Here is a 17,327-nt window from a genome sequence, read left to right as displayed (position 1 = left end):
GGCAGTATCACTAAGGAAGTAGGATTGCCCAACCTTCCTTCCGAGGAGTGGCTGGTGGGTTTGAACCGCCAGCCGTCTGGTTAGCAGGCAAGCGTCTTAGCCACTATGCTACCAGAGCTCCCAACTGTAGTGGAGGATCTTACAAAGAAGAACCTGCCTAGTTTATCAATCCAAGTGCCAGGTACAAAGGCACTCTGGTGCCACCTAGTGACTACTAAGAAGAATGCAAGAAAAAAAGAATAGGTGAGAAAGAGACCACAGAGGTGCTGGCCATCGCCAGGAAGAGGGAAGGGATAAACCTCCCCTTGGCCTTCAGTGCCCCCCAAAAGTTAAGGACCTTGTTCTAGTCAGACCCCACAAGCTGCTTCCTGGCCTAGCCTGTGTGTGATCTTGGGCAGGCAACTCTGTCATCTTGGCCTGTTTTCCCAACTATAAAATAAAGGGGTTGGACTAAGTGAGGGACCTGGTAGGGGCTCACTTCAGCTCATTGCATCCTTATGTCCGGGTAGGATCTGCGTTGTCCTCATCCTCCACACTCCGCTCCCTCCTGACCACACACATTCCCGCTTCATCATCTGTCAAAGCCTCCATCAGCGCCCACAGAAATTCCAGCCACCATGTAAAGCTCAAATGTCACATCTCTGGGGTTTTGCCCTCCTTGTCTTCTGCTCCACCCTCTTTCTGCTACACAAAGTTCCCTCTTTCTGCTACAGTCTGTATAGTCAGGTGCACCCCAGCCTTCCAGCCCTGAGCTCCCCCAGCTCTGGAGCTTTACATAATCAGATGTTTCTCCTTCCTCGAGGTGCCAGACACGGAATTCTTTAAGCTTCTTGTTGTTGTTGTTAGGTGCCGTAGAGTCATCTCCGATGCACAACGACCCTACGCACAGCAGAACGAAACACAGCCCGGTCCCGCACCGCTCTGTGATCCCTGCTATATTTGAGCCCATCGCCACAGCCACTGTGTCAATCCATCTCGTTGAGGGCCTTCCCCTCTTTCATCCACCCTCCACCTAACCAAGCATGACATTCGTCTCCAGCGAATGGTCCCTTCTGACAACATGACCAAAGTAGGTGAGACGAAGTCTGGCCATTCTCACTTCCAAGGAGCATTGCGGCTGCACTTCCTCCAGGACAGATCTGTTAGTTCTTTTAGCAGTCCATGGTACTCTCAGCACTCTTCACCAGCACAACTCAAAAGCTCTTCTTCGGTCTTCCTTATTCATTGTCCAGCTCTCATATGCATACGAGATGATTGGAAATATCATGGCTTGTGTCAGGCGCACCTTAGCCCTCAAGGAGACATCTTTGCTCCTTAGCACTTGAAAGAGGTCCTTTGCATCCGACTTGCCCAGAGCTATACGTCATCTGATGTCCTGACTGCTGCCTCCATTAGCGTTGATTGTAGAACCAAGCAATGTGAATTCTTTGACAACCTCAATCTTTTTCCATTTATTGTTATGCTCCTTATAGGTCCAGTTGTGAGAATTTCTGTTTTCTTTCTATTGAGATGTAATCCATACTGCAGACTGTATTCTTCAATCTTCATCAGTAAGTGCTTCAAGTCATCCTCACTTTCAGCAAGCAAAGTTGTGTCGTCAGCATCGCAGGTTGTTGATGATTCTTCTTCCAATCTTGATGCCACGTTCTTCTTCATATAGTCCAGCTTCTCGGATTATTTGCTCAGCATATAGCTTATATATGAGAAGCAGATCACATACCCAAAGGCTCAGCTGCTCACAGTAGATTCCACCATGGAGTTGATTACTAGTCTCATCACAGGGAATACCACATCCGGCTGCCCAGCCACTCAACCAGGCCTAGCCAAGTTGACACACAAATTTAACCACCACACCACTGGTTCATGATCATATGCCACCTCCTGAAATGGATGAAGATCTACCAGGTTTTTTTTGGTACAGTGACTCTGTGTATTCCTTCTATCTTCTTTTGATGCTTCCTGCATCATTCAATATTCTGCCCGTAGAATCTTTCAATATTGCAACTAGAGGCTTAAATTTTTTCCTCAGTTCTTTCAGCTTGAGAAATGTCGAGCGTGTTCTTCCCTTTTGGTTTTCTAACTCCAGATCTTTGCACATTTCATTGTAGTAATTGGCTTTGTCTGCTCGAGCTGCTCTTTGAAATCTTCTGTTCAGCTCTTTTACCTTGTCATTTCTTCCATTTGCTTTAGCTACTCTCCGCTCAAGGGCAAGTTTCAGAGTCTTTTCTGACATCCCTTTTGGTCTTCTCTTCTTTTCTCGTCTTTTTAGTGACCTCTTGCTTTCTTCATGGATGATGTTCTTGATGTCATCCCACAATTCTTTTGGGTTTTGATCACTGGTGTTCAATGCATCAAATCTATCCTTTAGATGGTCTCTAAATTCAGGAGGGATATATTCAAGATCATATCTTGGTTCTCATGGACTTGTTTTGTCTTCAACTTCAAGTTGAATATATATATTCTATATGTATATATATATACATATGTATATATGAGTATATGATAGTCTGTTCCGCAATCAGCTCCTGGCCTTGCTTTGGCTGAAGATATTGAGCTTTTCCATCACCTCTTACCACAGATGTAGTCAATCTGATTCGTGTGTATTCCATTTGGTGAAGTCCATGGGTATAGCCACCATTTGTGTTGTTGGAAAAAATGTATATGCAATGAATAAGTCGTTGGTCTTGCAAAATTCTATCATGCAATCTCCAGCGTTATTTCTCTCACCAAGGCCAAATTTTCCAGCTACCGGTGATTCTTGTTTCTAACTTTGCATTCCAGTCACCAGTGATAATAAACATATCTTGATTGCACATTTGGTCAAGTTCAGAGTGAAGAAGTCGGTAAAAATCTGCAATTTCTTCACCATTAGCTTTGGTGGTTGGTGCATAAATTTGAAGTTTGTAGTGCCTTAGGCACTACACCACCAGAGTTCCTGGTGCATATTAATGGTAATCAATTAATGATAGCTATTAATTATTCTTAACATAATAGTTAATATATATTTGGTTTGGGGCTTTATTCCAAGTGATTTACAGGCATTGTTTTATCCTAACAGCAACCTTGTGAGGTAGGAATTGCTGCCTTTTTTAATCTCCATTGTTAACATTTGAGGAACCTGAGGCATGAAGAGGTTTAAGTAAGTTTTCTAAAGTCACGTAACTAGGAAGTAGCTGAACCAGAGTGTAATAGTCATTTCCTAGGGCTGCTATAGAAGCTCTGGTAGCATAGTGCTTAAAGCACTTGACTGCTAACCAGAAGGCTAGTGGTTCAAACCCAGCAGTCACTCCTAGGAAGGCAGATAGGGCAATCTACTTCTGTAGTGGTACTGCCTCCGCAACCCCAAGGAGGAGTCATTATGAGTTGGATCCCACTCGATGGCAGTGGTTTTTGGGTAATATGCACCAGGCATGGTATCAGATTTAGATAAACTCAATTCTGAGCATCACCCTTGGGGGTAACAATTACGATCCCCATATACAGATAAGGAAACAGAGCCATAGTAATTTACCCACGATTCTCTAGGGCAGGAAGTGTTTTCATCTTTGCAGTTCTTTGCAGGCACCTGGGAAATTGAAGTGGCTTGTGTTCCTTGCTGTTGAGTTTTTTGGGGGGAGGGGGAGTACAGGGAGGGCACAGGCTGGGTAGGCAGAGGCCTGCTTGGGGCAGAAGTCCTGGCTAACACCATCTCCTCCTGCCCAGTGCTAGAAAGAGATAAAACCCAGGTGAAACTCACCGACCTACGCTCCCACCCCATATAGGGGTTCAATTACTGCCCCCCAGTTCTGGCAGCTTTTGAGCCAGGTTTAGGAACACTATGAGAAACCAGCGAGCTCCGCTGGTGGGGCGCGCACACTTGCTCAGACCCCAAGGGGTCCCGTTAAACCCCTCCTTTCCCGCATCCTGCATAAAGAACCATCTGTTTGCGGCTGAATGAACGAGCAGGAAGCCATGCCCATCCCCCTACACCACCACCACCCCCGGCCCGACCCCCGCACAAAGCGCCTTTCTCCGCCCAGACGCCGCCCGGGCGCCGCCAGAGTGCTCTCAGTCTCGCCTCCTCTGCCCGTGGCGACACAGCAAAGACAACAAACCGATCCATGGAAACCAGATTTTTTTTTTTTTTTTTTTAAGAAAAAGAAATCCAACAAAGAATTTAGCGCTACATGACACGAGGGCTTGCGGATCCAGCACGCCTTCCACCCCCTAGTCCCGAATCCCTCGGTCCCCGGCAGTCTGGCTTGTGATCCAGACGAGGCCAGCTCGAGCGTAGCGCCGGAAACCCGCCAGCGCCTCCTCCCGACAGCGCAAGCCCGCGAGCCAGGCTCGGCCCAGCCGGGGCGCCTCGACTACGCGCGAGGTGACAGGTCCGCGAGGTCGCGCCCAGCCCGACTCTCACTTCCGGTTGGCCAGCTGGTTCTCCAGGTCCTCCAGGCGCGCGGTCAGCTGGGCCAGTGCGCGGTTAAGGAAGCTGTCGGAGCTCGCAGGGTTCTCCGCCCTGCGCCCCCCAGCCCGCACCCCGGGCCACAAAGGATATGGTTCTGCGTCAGGCGGTCGAGCGCCCCCAGCGTGCGGCCCTGGAACTCCACGAGGCTCTCGCACTCGCACGGACTCCGCAGCTCGGTCCCGGCGCTAATGCCCTCCTCTGCAAAGCAGGCAGTGAGAGTCAGGGCAACAGGCTGGCCGGACCCGCCTGACCGAGTTCCTGTGACACACCCCGCCCTCCTGGGGTTGAATATGGGCTCCGGATTCAGACAGGCCTGGGCTGAGTCCCTGCTCTATCGCTGTGAGATGTTGGAAAACGCAACCTTTTTAACCTCAGTGTTCTCATCTGTAAAATGGATATAATGAGAGTACCTATTCATTCATTAAGGAGCCCTGATAGTTACGCTATCGGCGGCCTTTGGATTAGCAGTTTGATCGCACCTTAGGAGAAAGACCTGGCCATCTGCTCCTGCAAAGAGGAGAGCCCATGGGGCAGTTCTACTCTCACATGGGGTCGTTGTCAGTCAAAAGCCGACTCCACTGCACCTAACAACAACCTATCCACTGGGATGTAGTAAGAATTCAGTGGCTTTCTTGTGTATGCGTGTACACACATCATAGAAGTGTCTCTCAACCTTAATGTTCATTGGAATCACTGGGAAATCTTAACTAAATCTAAGTTCTGACTCAAAATGGGGGAGGAACTGAGAATCTTCATCTCTAATAAACTCCTGAGTGGTGCTGATGCTGCTGGTCCGTGGACCACATGTGGAGTAGCAAGAGTCCAGAGCCACACTCTCTAAAGGAAACTGCAGTGATGAAAATGGTCTATGTCTGCAACATTGTGAGGCAGCCCCTAGTCAGGTATGGCCATGCGACACTTGAAATGTGGCTAGCACACTGAAGAATTGCCTTTTTATTTTGATTTAAATTATTTTAAATTAAACAGGTAGTTTTTCAGTGTGCTAGGCACATTCTGAGTGTGAATTAATTTAAATTTAAATGGCCCCCATATAGCTACAGGATACTTGATTGGACAGCACAGATCTAAAGTACTGCCTGGCACAAGTAAACACCATCGAGTGGATTTCCACTGGTCCAGTGGTTCTCAAAGTGTGGTCCCTAGCCCAGCAGCATCAGCAACCAAAACCAAACCCACTGCCACCAAGTCGATTCTGACTCATAGCGACCCCCATTGGGTTTCCCAGACGGCAAATCTTTATGGAAGTAGATTGCCCCATCCTCCTTCTGTGGAGCAGCTGGTGGGTTTGAACCGCCAGCCTTCTGGTTAGCAGTCAAATGCCTTAGGCATGGCACCACCAGAGCTCCTTGCAGCATCAGTATCGCCTGGGAAACTATTAGAGATGCAGATGATCAAGCCCCACCCCAGTCCTTCCTGAATCAGACACTCTGGGTTTGGAGCCCAGCAATCTGTTTTAACAAACCCTCCAGGTGCTGTGATGCTCCCTAATGCTCAAGAACCACTGACCCAAGCCTATTCCCCCCACATTTCAACATCGCTGAAATCAGAAGACTGCCTTGCAACTAAATCTGGCACGATTAAATCTAACTACAGGTTTCTCAGCAATAAATAAAATAATGGTGTCTTACAATGGATGGGATATTAGACTCACTAAAATGCTGTGAATCTGTGCCATTTTTAATATTATAGGAAATGAAGCAATTAGCATAAGGCCTGGAGATGAGCCTTCAATAAAGAGTTCCTGTTAGGATTTTAAAGTTATTTCTTAGTCTTGCATGCACCCTTCGCAAACTGCTATATGCACGGCTGGAGATAATAGCATCCTTAACAGTCCCATAATGGTCCCTAGTTTTCTAGTGGGGAGACCAAGGGCCACAAAGGGGAAGGATCTGCCTGAGATCATATAGCCTGTTGGTGAAGAATCAACCTCAGAGCCCAGGTAACTTTTAGAATTCTAGAGCTTGAGGCAACGTTGAGCAACCAGCACCCTCAAATCAGAGAAGACGAAAGTTCAGGTGGTAGTGGAGGTTAGATGATGTGTCCAAGGTCATACTGCATGGGACGTGAGAGCAGGACAAGGACCCCGAAAGAGCCACTATCCTGGTGCCTCCACAATACCCTGGCTAATGACTAGAATGAGCCTATTTTTGTGTTTCTAACCACAGACTCCTCAGCCCTAGCTCAGTCTACCTCTGGAGGTGGGGCCTGGTCATCTGAAATAAGCATCCCACCTTAAGCCTGAGTTAGAGCCTAAAGACTCCATGGTCAAAATCACCCCTGAGAAGCCCCTCCATCACCTGTCCAGTACAGTACACACAACAGCCCGTTACACCTGCACAGATAAGAGTTCTCCCTATTTCCTCAACTGAGCACCAGATGAAGGAGACAGGCTGCAGGTATGGGCTGAGCTGTTCGAAACATACATGCCTTTGTGTATCTGAACCATATTCAGTCCCAGCCACTTGGCCAAGTCTTCAAAGTTGATTCTAACAAGGTAAAGGGTCCTAGGATGTGACTCCACTTAAAATAACAGGTTTGGTGTGCCCCAAAATAATTCTGAACACCCACAAATTTGGGGAGCAATCTAGTCTTTAATATGCATAGGAATGACCTAAGGGTACAACTCTGATTTCTTGGGTCTGGAGTCCAACAGAGATCCAGTATTTCCAACAAGATGGGGCAATCTACTTCCGTAGTGATACTGCCTCGGAAACCCAAGGAGGGGTCGCTATGAGTCGGGTCCGACTGGACGGCACATAACAACAACAACAACAGTTCCGCAGAGCACACCATGTGCCACAAGGTTGTCTAAAGAGTCCAGCAGGGGCTGTAACTCCACGAATGGGGTGGGGATGGCGGGACTGAAGGGCAGCTATAGGCAGTGGGGCAGGGATGGGAGGGGAAGAGTCTGGAAATAGATATACTCACCCGGGCAGATGCTGCCTTTGAGGTTGTCCAGCAGGTGCGTCATGGTACTGAAGTCAGGCGAGTAAGATACGTGGAGCTCTGGGGGCTCGGAAGCGATCTCCCGCAGCTCCTCCTCCACGGCCTTGCCCACGCCCACGGCATACATGACGATGCCTACAGGTCCAGGGATTCAGGAGACGCCCACGCCTCGGGGAAGCCGCCTCCCGGTCCCAACCCCAGCCCAGTGTGTCCGGCGCCAAGCCCACCTTCCTCCTTGGCGCGCGCCGCCCACACCGAGATGTCGTCCTGGGAGCGGCCGTCGGTGAAGACTAGGCCGACGCGCGGCACGTTGAGGGCGCGGGGCCGCGCGCCCTGCGCCTCGGAGAAGCTGTGCTCCACCAGGTGGCGCAGCGCCATGCCGGTCATAGTACCGCGCTCCATATACTCCACCGCTAGCACTGCCTGCTTCACCTCGGCCGCCGTCCCGTAGCGGCCCAGGGGGAACTCGGTGCGCACGCGGCTCGAAAACTGCACCAGCCCCACGCGCGTGCCCTCGGGGGACACGTCGAGGAAGTCCACGATCTGGTTCACGAAGCGTTTCACCAGCTCGAAGTTCTGCGGGCGTACACTCTTGGAGCCATCGACGAGCAGAACCAGGTCCACATGGCCTTCCCTGCACCCTGCATAGCGAGGAAAAGGGCTTTGGTGGCCGAGAGGTGATGGAGAAGAGGCCACATCCTTGACTGACAGTAGCCACATATCTATCTAGTCATTCATTCAGCAAACATGTATAACAGATTGTTGTTGTTGTGGTTGTTGTTATGTGCCGTCGAGTCAGCCCCAACTCATAGCGACCCCTCCTTGGGTTTCCGAGGCAGTATTACTACGGAAGTAGGATTGCCCAACCTTCCTTCCGAAGAGTGGCTGGTAGGTTTGAACCACCACCCTTCCGGTTAGCAGTCAAGTGCTTTAGCCACTATGCTACCAGAGCTCCTTGCATATGCCATTTATTGAATCCTGTTGCTCAGGCACTGTGCTAAACACTTGATGATAATGGTGATGACGCGAGACACTATGCCAAACATGTACTATTAATCTATTATTGTTATTATCGCTACTACTAGTATTATCACCATCATCAGTCATCATTATAATCCTACTGCCCTTGAGTCGGTTCTATTTATTGCTATTCGTTAAGTGCTGCCTCTGGTTAGCAGTCAATAGTAGCCACCACAATAGCTACCATTTACTGATCATTTACTATGTATCAGGTGCAGTTCTCCTTTTGACAGCTTACCATGTGCCAGGCACTGTGCTAGATCATTTATAAATGTTTTCTCAATCTCTTCAATACCCTTGGGTATTATTCCCAGTTTATATAACCTGAGGGCATGAAGAATAAAGTGATTTGCCCATATTCCAAAGCTAGTAGTGGCTAAAATAGGATTTGAAACTAGCTCTGTCTGACCCCAAAACCCCATGCTTCCTACTTACTCCACAATGCTGCCTCCCCTGTTCTGAACCAGGGACCTTGCTAGGGTCTGAAAAGGGTACAACAATCCATAAAATATAATTTTGATCTCTGAGAATTTAGGAAAGAGGGGAGCAGTCAGACATGCCATATGCTGCCATTGTGGCAAGTGCCCAAGATAGGAGTCATTCATTCTTCCTGGGGAAGCTGGGAAGACTGCATGGTGGTGGCAACATTGGGTGTGAGCTTGAAGGATGAGTGGAAGTTCTCCAAGGCAGAGAACATTCCACGTAGTGGCAAGCAGCATGTGCAGGGCATGGAAGGTGGGATTCGCTCAAGACATTCAGGCATGGGAGGCCAGTGTGGCCACATGTTAAAGTGCAGTGGCAGGAGCCAGGCTGATGGGTTGGCCAAAGTGACACTGTGATAAGTTAAGGCTATGTTTTCAAATGTTTTTTGTTTTTTTTTTTTTACCTCGACCAACAGTAAAAAGAATAGTAACACCTAACAGCAGTAAAATACATCATCATTTACTACATGTGCTTATATATAAATAAAAAATAAAGCTTCATGAAACGATGCTTACTCTTTCTACTTGCAGGCAATTCCATTCCCTCTGTCATTATTACATTCTTTTATTTCATAGTAACTCTGTATGACAAAGTAGAACTACTCCCCCATCAGGTTTTCTTTTTTTTTTCCCCTAATATGTATGATCATTTTTTTTTTAATTGATCGATCGATTGATTGATTGATTGTGATGTAGGTGCAAGTTTACAGAGCAGAGTTTGTTTTACATTCAACATTTCACGTACATTTGGTTTCACTTCCCAATGATCTATCCACAGCCATCCCCCAGTCCCCTCCCCTCCCTGCCTAGTCAACCCCCCACCACATGCCCCTCCTAGCAATGCACTCCTGTGTGCATAACAATTATAACATTATTAATATATTCTCAATGCTGGTTGTAACTTGATTTCATTATCCATTCATCAGTGACCAGCTGCCATGGCATCAACTCTGACTCACAGCATCCCCATGAGCATCAGAGTAGGACTGTGTTCCACAGGGTTTCCAAGGCTGGTTTTTAGATGATCACCAGGCTTCCTTCCAAGGCACCTCAGGTGGACTCCAACCTCCAACCTTTTAGTTAGCAGCCTTACTCATTTGCACCCCTGAGGACTCCCATTATCCACTAGTGTGGCTGACACTCACAATGTGAAAATCTCAGGGCTAAGGCATTTATTTGGTCTTTATTCTGTAGGCACTGGTGAGCCACAGAAGGCATTTGAGCTGGGGAGGAATGCGATCAAATAGGAACTTTTGAAATTAACCCTGGCATCTGGGCGGAGGAGAGAGGAGAGAGAGGAGGAGGCAGGCAGGTCACGCTCTCTAACCCACTACCCCAAACACACACAGAGACACTCATATCACACACTTGGGCCACAGCAAGGACAACGCCTAGGACACTCAGAACTCAGGCATTGGCAGACGGAACACCCTCCCACTGATAACTCACGGTTGCAGCTCTTGCCATCGGCCTGGAGCTGCCGCCCCTCAGGGCACAGGCAGCGATAGGACAGGCCCTCACTCACACACTGGAATTCGCAGCCGTGGTCTACACCATTGCAAAAGTCCCGGGCTAAAAAGAGAGAGAAGTCAGGACAAGCCACAGTGGCTCCCTCCCCGGCCCCTCCGCACAAATGCAGGAGACCCCTCCTAACCCTGACAGTGCTTGCCATCAGGCAGCAAGTCATGGCCCTCTCGGCAGTGGCACTGAGGCCCACTGAGGGTGCTCACACACTCATGCTGGCAGCTGTGGTTCCCGAAGCTGCAGTGGTCGATGGCTGGCGGGAAGCAAGACAGAGCTAGGTGTCACCACTGACTGGAGATGGGGTCTGGTGCTGGGGTGGCGGTGGGAGGCACTCACTCACCTCTGCAGCTCCTTTGGTCCTGCTGGAGCACAAAGCCAGCGCGACAGTGACAGGAGTAGGAGCCTGGGGAGCTGACACAGTGGTGCTCGCATCCATGGGTCCCTTGGGCGCACAGGTCAATGGCTGAGGAAGAGGTAAGTTCAGGGTGTGCCTTGGGCTGCACTTCTCAGCCCTGACAGGACACCTGAGAGCTCTGAAAAAAACACCTGTGCCCAGGTCTGGAATTGAACCCACTCCTGTGGCTTCCAGCCAAACAAAAGACAGGCGGATGAGCTGAACATTAGGTAGATACACTCCTTGGAGAGAACAATCACGGGAGGATAGAAGGGCTGTGTATGCACAGGGAGACAGCTCAGGGGGCACAGGAAGAGGTAACTATGGGGAGGAAGTGGGAGGAGAGCTGTTGCATTGTGGAAAATTGTAGTCAATGTCATGAGACAAAGTGTATGTGAGCTGCTGTGTGGAAGATGAATTTGCTTGGTAAACTTTCACCCAAATCACAATTCAAACCTGTGCCCAGACCCCAACTCGAAAGGTCCTGGCTTAATTAGTCTGGGGTGGTACCCTGTGTTATTGTTAGGTGTTACTGTTAGGTGTTATTGTTAGGTGCCACCAAGTCAGTGTTGACTGGTAGCAACCCTATGTGACAGGACAGAGCTGCCAGAGGGTCTCCTAAGCTGCATTTTTATAGGAGCAGATCACCAGGTCTTTCTCTTATGGAGCCACTAGGTGGATTCAAACTGTCAACCTTTGGGTTAGCAGCCAAGTGCTCCTCCAATGTGGCACCAGGACTCCTTGGGCAGGACCAGGTATCTGTAATCTCTAGAAGCACAGGCCTCCTTCCTGCTGGGCCAGCTGACCCTCCAAAGTCAAGGCCTCCGTATATCCCAGACCCAGCACGCCCATTACTGAGTCAGGCACAAGAAGGAGAATCCAGTTACGGAAGACAAGCCCCTGTCCTTGACACATTCAGCTACTCCCACAGGAGGACCAGGCTCAAATCACCTGTCTGAGCCCCCATTTCCCTGACTGAAAACTGGGACAGTAATGGAAGAGAACAACTGCTATTTACAACCTCCTTCTGGGGAAGGTGGGGACCTGTCTCCCTGTTGAGCATCCTGGTGGCTTGAATATGCCAAGACAGCCTGATGCTGACAGGGATGGAGTGTTCTGCATTAGAAAGTGAGAGGCAGTGTGTGTCCCTGGAAGAGAGATGAGGGATGGAGAGAGGGAAAAAAAAGATGAAGAGAGATTGTGTGAAGATAGTTCAGCTGCGTGGGTTGAAGCTATCACTGAAAACTCCCCCATCGTGAGGTGACAAGGGTGTCTGACATTCAATTATAAATAATGGATTTTTCTTTTTAGTGTATATGTGTGTATACTAGACTTTACTTACATGTAACTCATGCCGCAGTCCACCTCCCTCTGTAGTACAATGGACATATGCACACTTACACACACACACACACTCACACCCCAGTGTGCACAAATGTGTGAACCAAGGGCTCGTTTACATGCATGGAACATGAACAACAGGTGTGGGACTAAGAAACTGAGGGAGGTTCATAAGCCAAATGAATTCAGCATAGTCTCGCAGCCAGGGGTGAGCACCAGAACGGAAGCCCTTGGGGACATCCCAGAGACCGTGGGGTGGGCTTTGAACATCCACAGACCAACAAAAGTTTGCAGAAACAAGGCAACTACAGCTGATATCTGCATTACCGAAAATACCACCACCTTTTCTCCCAGGTTGTCATGAGGTTGAGTGATGATGTATGTCATGTACGTAACACAATACCTGATACTCATTTGACACTCAGTAGACAGTAGCTATAGGAGCCCTGGTGGCACAGGGGTTAAGTGGTCAGCTACTAACTGAAAGGTCAGTGGCTCGAACCCACCAGCCGCTCCATGGAAGAAAGATAAGGCAGTCTGCTTCTGTAAAGATTGACAGCCTTGGAAATGCTATGGGGCAGTTCTACTCAGTCCTATAGGGTCACTGTGAATTGGAATGAACTTGATGGCAATAGATTTGGTTGGGGGGTTAGTTTAAATGGTAGCTGTAATTAAGACCACAGGGGGTAGTCATATACCCAAAACAGAAAATCCCAACTCTATAAGCAAGGCACTGTATGTCATAGCTTTTCAGAGACAAAAATTAAGGACCGGGCCTTGAAAGATTTAGAGAGGCAAACAGGACTGCCAGGTGGCCCAGGGAAGGCGCAGAGAGAGCAGGGGGCAGAGAGAGGAATGAGCAGCATGTCGGGGGCACCGTGTGGACACCCACCAAACTGAAGACCCCAACAGTGTCTAGGTGCCAGAAACTGCAGGAATGAGCCTGTGCAAAGACGAGAACAAATATGGACGGGTGATTGGGGCAGGTGGGAGACTGGCCTGAAGGAGCAGAAGGAATGGATGGCGAAGTAGATTTCAAAGACTGTAGGACACGCAATCTCTTCTCTTGCTTAGGCCTGTAAAGTGAGGGAGTCAGACTCTGACTGCCAAAGCCCCTTCTAGACTCAGGGGTTCCATCAGGAGCCACAGAAGGCCTCAGAGCAGCAGGATAGTAAGTCATGGGGGCTCTCACCCAAACAGTTCTTGTTGTCCGCTGCCAGCTGGTAGCCAGGGTTGCAGGTGCAGTGGAACGTGCCCGGGGCACTGACACACTGATGCTGGCATCCGTGTTGCCCCTCAGCACACAGATCCTTCCCTGAGGACACAGAGGACTAGACTCACCAGGACACAAGTGAGCAGGGCCCTCCAGCAGGAGAGAGCTGGATGGGGATGGCTTCAGAGGCAGGCCTCATCCTCAAGTCAGGATAAGACTTACATGTAGGGAGGGCAAATCCAGGTGGCAGAGTTTAGGGAAAGAATAGGGCTTGAGTTGCTGGAAAGTATGCCACCAGTATTTCAAACACCAGCAGGGTCACCCATGGTGGACAGGTTTCAGCTGAGCTTCCAAAGTAAGACTAGGATAAAAGGCCTGGCAATCTACTTCCGAATATTAGCCAATGAAAACATTATGGATCACAACAGAATACTGCCCAATATCGAGCTGGAAGATGATGTAGGATCAGGCAGTGTGTATCCTTCTGCTACTCACAAAGTTACCATGAGTCAGAACCAAATCAAGTGGCAACTGAGAAAACATCACAGCTAGGGTACATAGCCTCATATGCATGTGAGAGCTGGACTATGAATAAGGAAGACCGAAGAAGAGTTGATGATTTTGAGTTGTGGTGCTGGCGAAGAATGCTGAAAGTACCATGGACTGCTGAAAGAACTAACAGATCTGTCCTGGAAGAAGTGCAGCCAGAATGCTCCTTGGAAGCAAGAATGGCCAGACTTCGCCTCACCTATTTTGGTCATGTTGTAAGAAGGGACCATTCCCTGGAGAAGGATGTCATGCTTGGTAGGGTGGAGGGTCGACGAAAGAGGGGGAGGCCTTCAACGAGATGGATTGATACGGTGGCTGCAATGATGAGCTCAAGTATAGCAGGGATTGTGGGGCTGGCGCAGGATCGGGCAGTGTTTGGTTCTGCTGTGCATGGGGTCGCTATGAGTCGGAAACGACTGCACGGCACTTAACAACAACAACAACAGGGTACATATATAGCGTTAGAGGAGTCAGTAGGATAAGGCAGGACAACACGGGGACTGGTGGAGGTGGAGAGGCGCTAAATCAAGGTGTGTGAGGAGGAATGCAAAGTGTGGCTGGAACAGTCTTACAGGATTGTGGGAGGAGCCAAGATGACAATGGGAGGAGTGATGGTGTGACTCTTTGGAGTGGGTGACTGCTCTCTGCTTTGAGCGGCTGTGCTTGTGGGCGGGGCCTGGGCTGCACTGGAGCTTGACCTTAAGCCCGTGGTCAACCAGAACAGCCACGCCCAGATGGGCGGGGCAAGCTTTGCTCCTTGTGGGAGGAGCCTAAGCAAAAATGGGCGGAGCTGATATTTGACACAAAGCATTTGCTACGGAGTCAGTTCCAACTTAGCACCGCCTCCTATGTGTCTGAGTAGAATTATACACCGTAAGGTTTAAATGGCTGCTTTTTCAGAAGTAGCTTGTCAGGTCTTTCTTCCAAGGCGCCTCCGGGAACATTCCAATCGCCAACCTTTGAGTTAGTAGCTGAAGGCTAACCTTTTACATCAGCCCCGGGGAATGTGACACAGGCCTGTGGCAAATCATAGCAACTCGATTCCACCAGGCTGGCAACGCTGAAACTGGCAAAGCCAGGGCGATACCGGGAAAGGACAGAATTTACTGTCGCGAGAACCAGAATCCAAGCTACTGGAGAGTGAGAGGCTCGCTCCAAGGCTCCCCTAACTCACCACACAGCCGGCCCTGGAGCTGTCTGCCAAATTCCTGGATAAGGTCGAAGGACTCAACAAGGAAGACGTGCTCATCGAGCGGAGACGACGCCATGGCGCGCAGGGAGCCCACGTCGGCACGCTGCACGCCTACAGCATAAATCTCGATGCCACGGGCGCGTGCTTGCGCCGCCACCTCGGCCACGCGGTCCTGGGGCCGTCCGTCGGTCACAATAACGGCGACGCGCGGCACGCGCGCCTCCAGCGGGCGCGCGCCCTCGGCCTCGCTGAAGGCTACATTCATGGCGTACTGGATTGCCAGCCCGGTCATGGTGCCCTGCGCCAGCGGCACCAGGGCACGGATGGCGCGCTCCATGTCTTCCAGGCGCGAGAAGGCACCGAGTGGGAAAACGCTCTGCACTTGACTGGAATACTGGATCACACCGACGCGCGTGGCGTTGGGCCCCAAGTCCAAGCCACGCAGGAGGCCCACAAGGAACTGCTGCATGGTCTCAAACTCGAAGGGGCGCACGCTGCGGGAGCTGTCAATCACGAACACCAAATCTAGGGGCCCAGTTCGGCACTTGGGACCTGCAGAGACACCAGGGCAGGCGTCTGTCCCAGGTCAGCATAAACCTCAACTCCGAAGACACCCCCAGGGAAACTTAGGGGAATGCTGCTATCCCCCATCACAGCCCCCATCACCGGACCAAGCTGGCAAATGTACGTTACATGCATTCATTTATCCAGCCCGGCTGAGAGCCCGGCCCAGATTTCACAAATTCTCCATCCTGCACTTTAAGGGCTGTTCTGAGGAGGCATTATCCATGAAACGTGTGTGTGTGTGTGTGTGTGTGTGTGTGTATGGGGGGGGGTAAATGCAAATGCCTATAGGGGCCTGGCCCCGCACAAAAGATGCTGTGGAGTCCATTCTGGCTCATGGCTACCCACGTGTTACAGAGTAAAACCGATGCACACAGTTTTCTTGGCTGTAATCTTTATGGACGCAGATTGCCAAGCTTTCTTGTGCAGCAATGCTGAGTGGATTCAGACCACCAAACGTTAAGTTAGCAGTCCAGTGCAAAGTGTTTGTGCCACCCAAGGACTCCTGGGGAGTCAGGAAGGCAACACAAATAAGTGAACTGGTTGAGTTAGGATGGGAGACACCCAGAGGGCCCACAGCCCGCCAAAAGCTCCAGCCAAGCGTGGCTACGTGGGTATGTCTACCAAAGGCGTCCCAAATCAAGAGTTGTATGTGAAATCTCCTAATTTTTCAATGTTTTCAAACTAATTTTTTTTAAAGTAAATGCCAAATGGTCATAAACCCAAGTCTGTGACCTCTAAGCCACATCCTACAGGCGGGGAAACTGAAGTCCAGAGAGGAAAAGCGGTGATCTAGAAGCCAGGCCGCGGGATTCCAAACCCCTTGTCTCTCCCCAGCAGGCCGGGCGTTCGGCAGATGGAGAAGCTGCTTCTGCTCCCCTTGTCCACTAGGAGGCGCTCACCTGCGAATTGGAGCTGGGTTTTCCAGGCTGAGAGGAGCAGCAGCAACACCGGAAGTGGTGAGCACGGAAGACCCCTCATGGCGCGTGGGGGACAAGAACGGGGGTGTCAGAGCCTGGAGGGTGGAAGGAGAATGGCAAAGCAATAATATTTAAAGACTTCTTACTCTGAGCGATGGGCACTCAGGAGAAAGAGGATCCAGGCTTATTTATTTATGATAATGATTTTGATCAAGGGTTTATTTTACTAATCTCTCCTGCTTTTGTGTGTATCTGAAATTTTTCATAGTCAAGTCTCGTCACAGTGCGATTGTTGGGAAGCAGAAGAAATTCCACTTTGTGGTGTTGCAGAATATACAAATAAATAAACAAATATGTCAAACTACAAAATTTAAAAATGTCACCCAAAGTATTAAAAGCTTTTCATAGAGTGTGACATTTATAACCGTCTCAGCAATTCTATGCGGCTAACACTGTCATTGTTCCTATTGTACATACATATGGGCAAATTGAGGCTCAGGACAGTTAACTGCCAGTACCCAAATCCACACAAGGAGGAAGTGGTTGCACCATGATAGTCTTATGCCTACTGGAGTTTGAGAGCTAGGCAAGGGCGCTCAGAGTTCCTTTCTCGATGGAGGCTAACTTCTGCAGACCTCGACACTCTCACCTTCTCACATAAGGCTCCTCTGTGTATCTGTCCTCACCATGGTGACCACCACCACCACCACACCA

General features: G+C 49.7%; 1 protein-coding gene across 1 annotated transcript; it reads right to left on the bottom strand.

Annotated features, from left to right (window-relative positions):
* Window positions 1-4,395: 4,395 nt before the first annotated feature.
* On the bottom strand, window positions 4,396-16,674 carry MATN4 (matrilin 4). The gene is made up of 10 exons (XM_042780632.1): window positions 16,596-16,674; window positions 15,112-15,681; window positions 13,368-13,490; window positions 10,781-10,903; window positions 10,571-10,693; window positions 10,366-10,488; window positions 7,642-8,055; window positions 7,397-7,549; window positions 4,538-4,645; window positions 4,396-4,454 (listed from the first exon to the last, which is right to left on the bottom strand). Exons 1-10 carry the CDS (start codon window positions 16,672-16,674, stop codon window positions 4,396-4,398), a joined length of 1,875 nt encoding a protein of 624 aa, XP_042636566.1.
* Between the last annotated feature and the right edge of the window lie 653 nt (window positions 16,675-17,327).

The sequence above is a fragment of the Orycteropus afer genome, unplaced genomic scaffold, assembly GCF_000298275.1.
Source record: "Orycteropus afer afer isolate SDZICR_OR568_19922 unplaced genomic scaffold, OryAfe1.0 scaffold00049, whole genome shotgun sequence".
Taxonomy (NCBI): Eukaryota; Metazoa; Chordata; class Mammalia; order Tubulidentata; family Orycteropodidae; genus Orycteropus; species Orycteropus afer.
This window is presented reverse-complemented; position numbering and strand designations above follow the sequence as displayed.

Coding starts and splice junctions, on each gene's coding strand:
- MATN4 (XM_042780632.1), bottom strand. CDS start 16,674: ATGAGGGGTCTTCCGTGCTCACCACTTCCGGTGTTGCTGCTGCTCCTC. Junction 10,694..10,780: donor GGACCAAAGGAGCTGCAGAG/GTGAGTGAGTGC, acceptor GCTTCCCGCCAG/CCATCGACCACTGCAGCTTC. Junction 8,056..10,365: donor CGATGGCAAGAGCTGCAACC/GTGAGTTATCAG, acceptor CTCGCTATGCAG/GGTGCAGGGAAGGCCATGTG.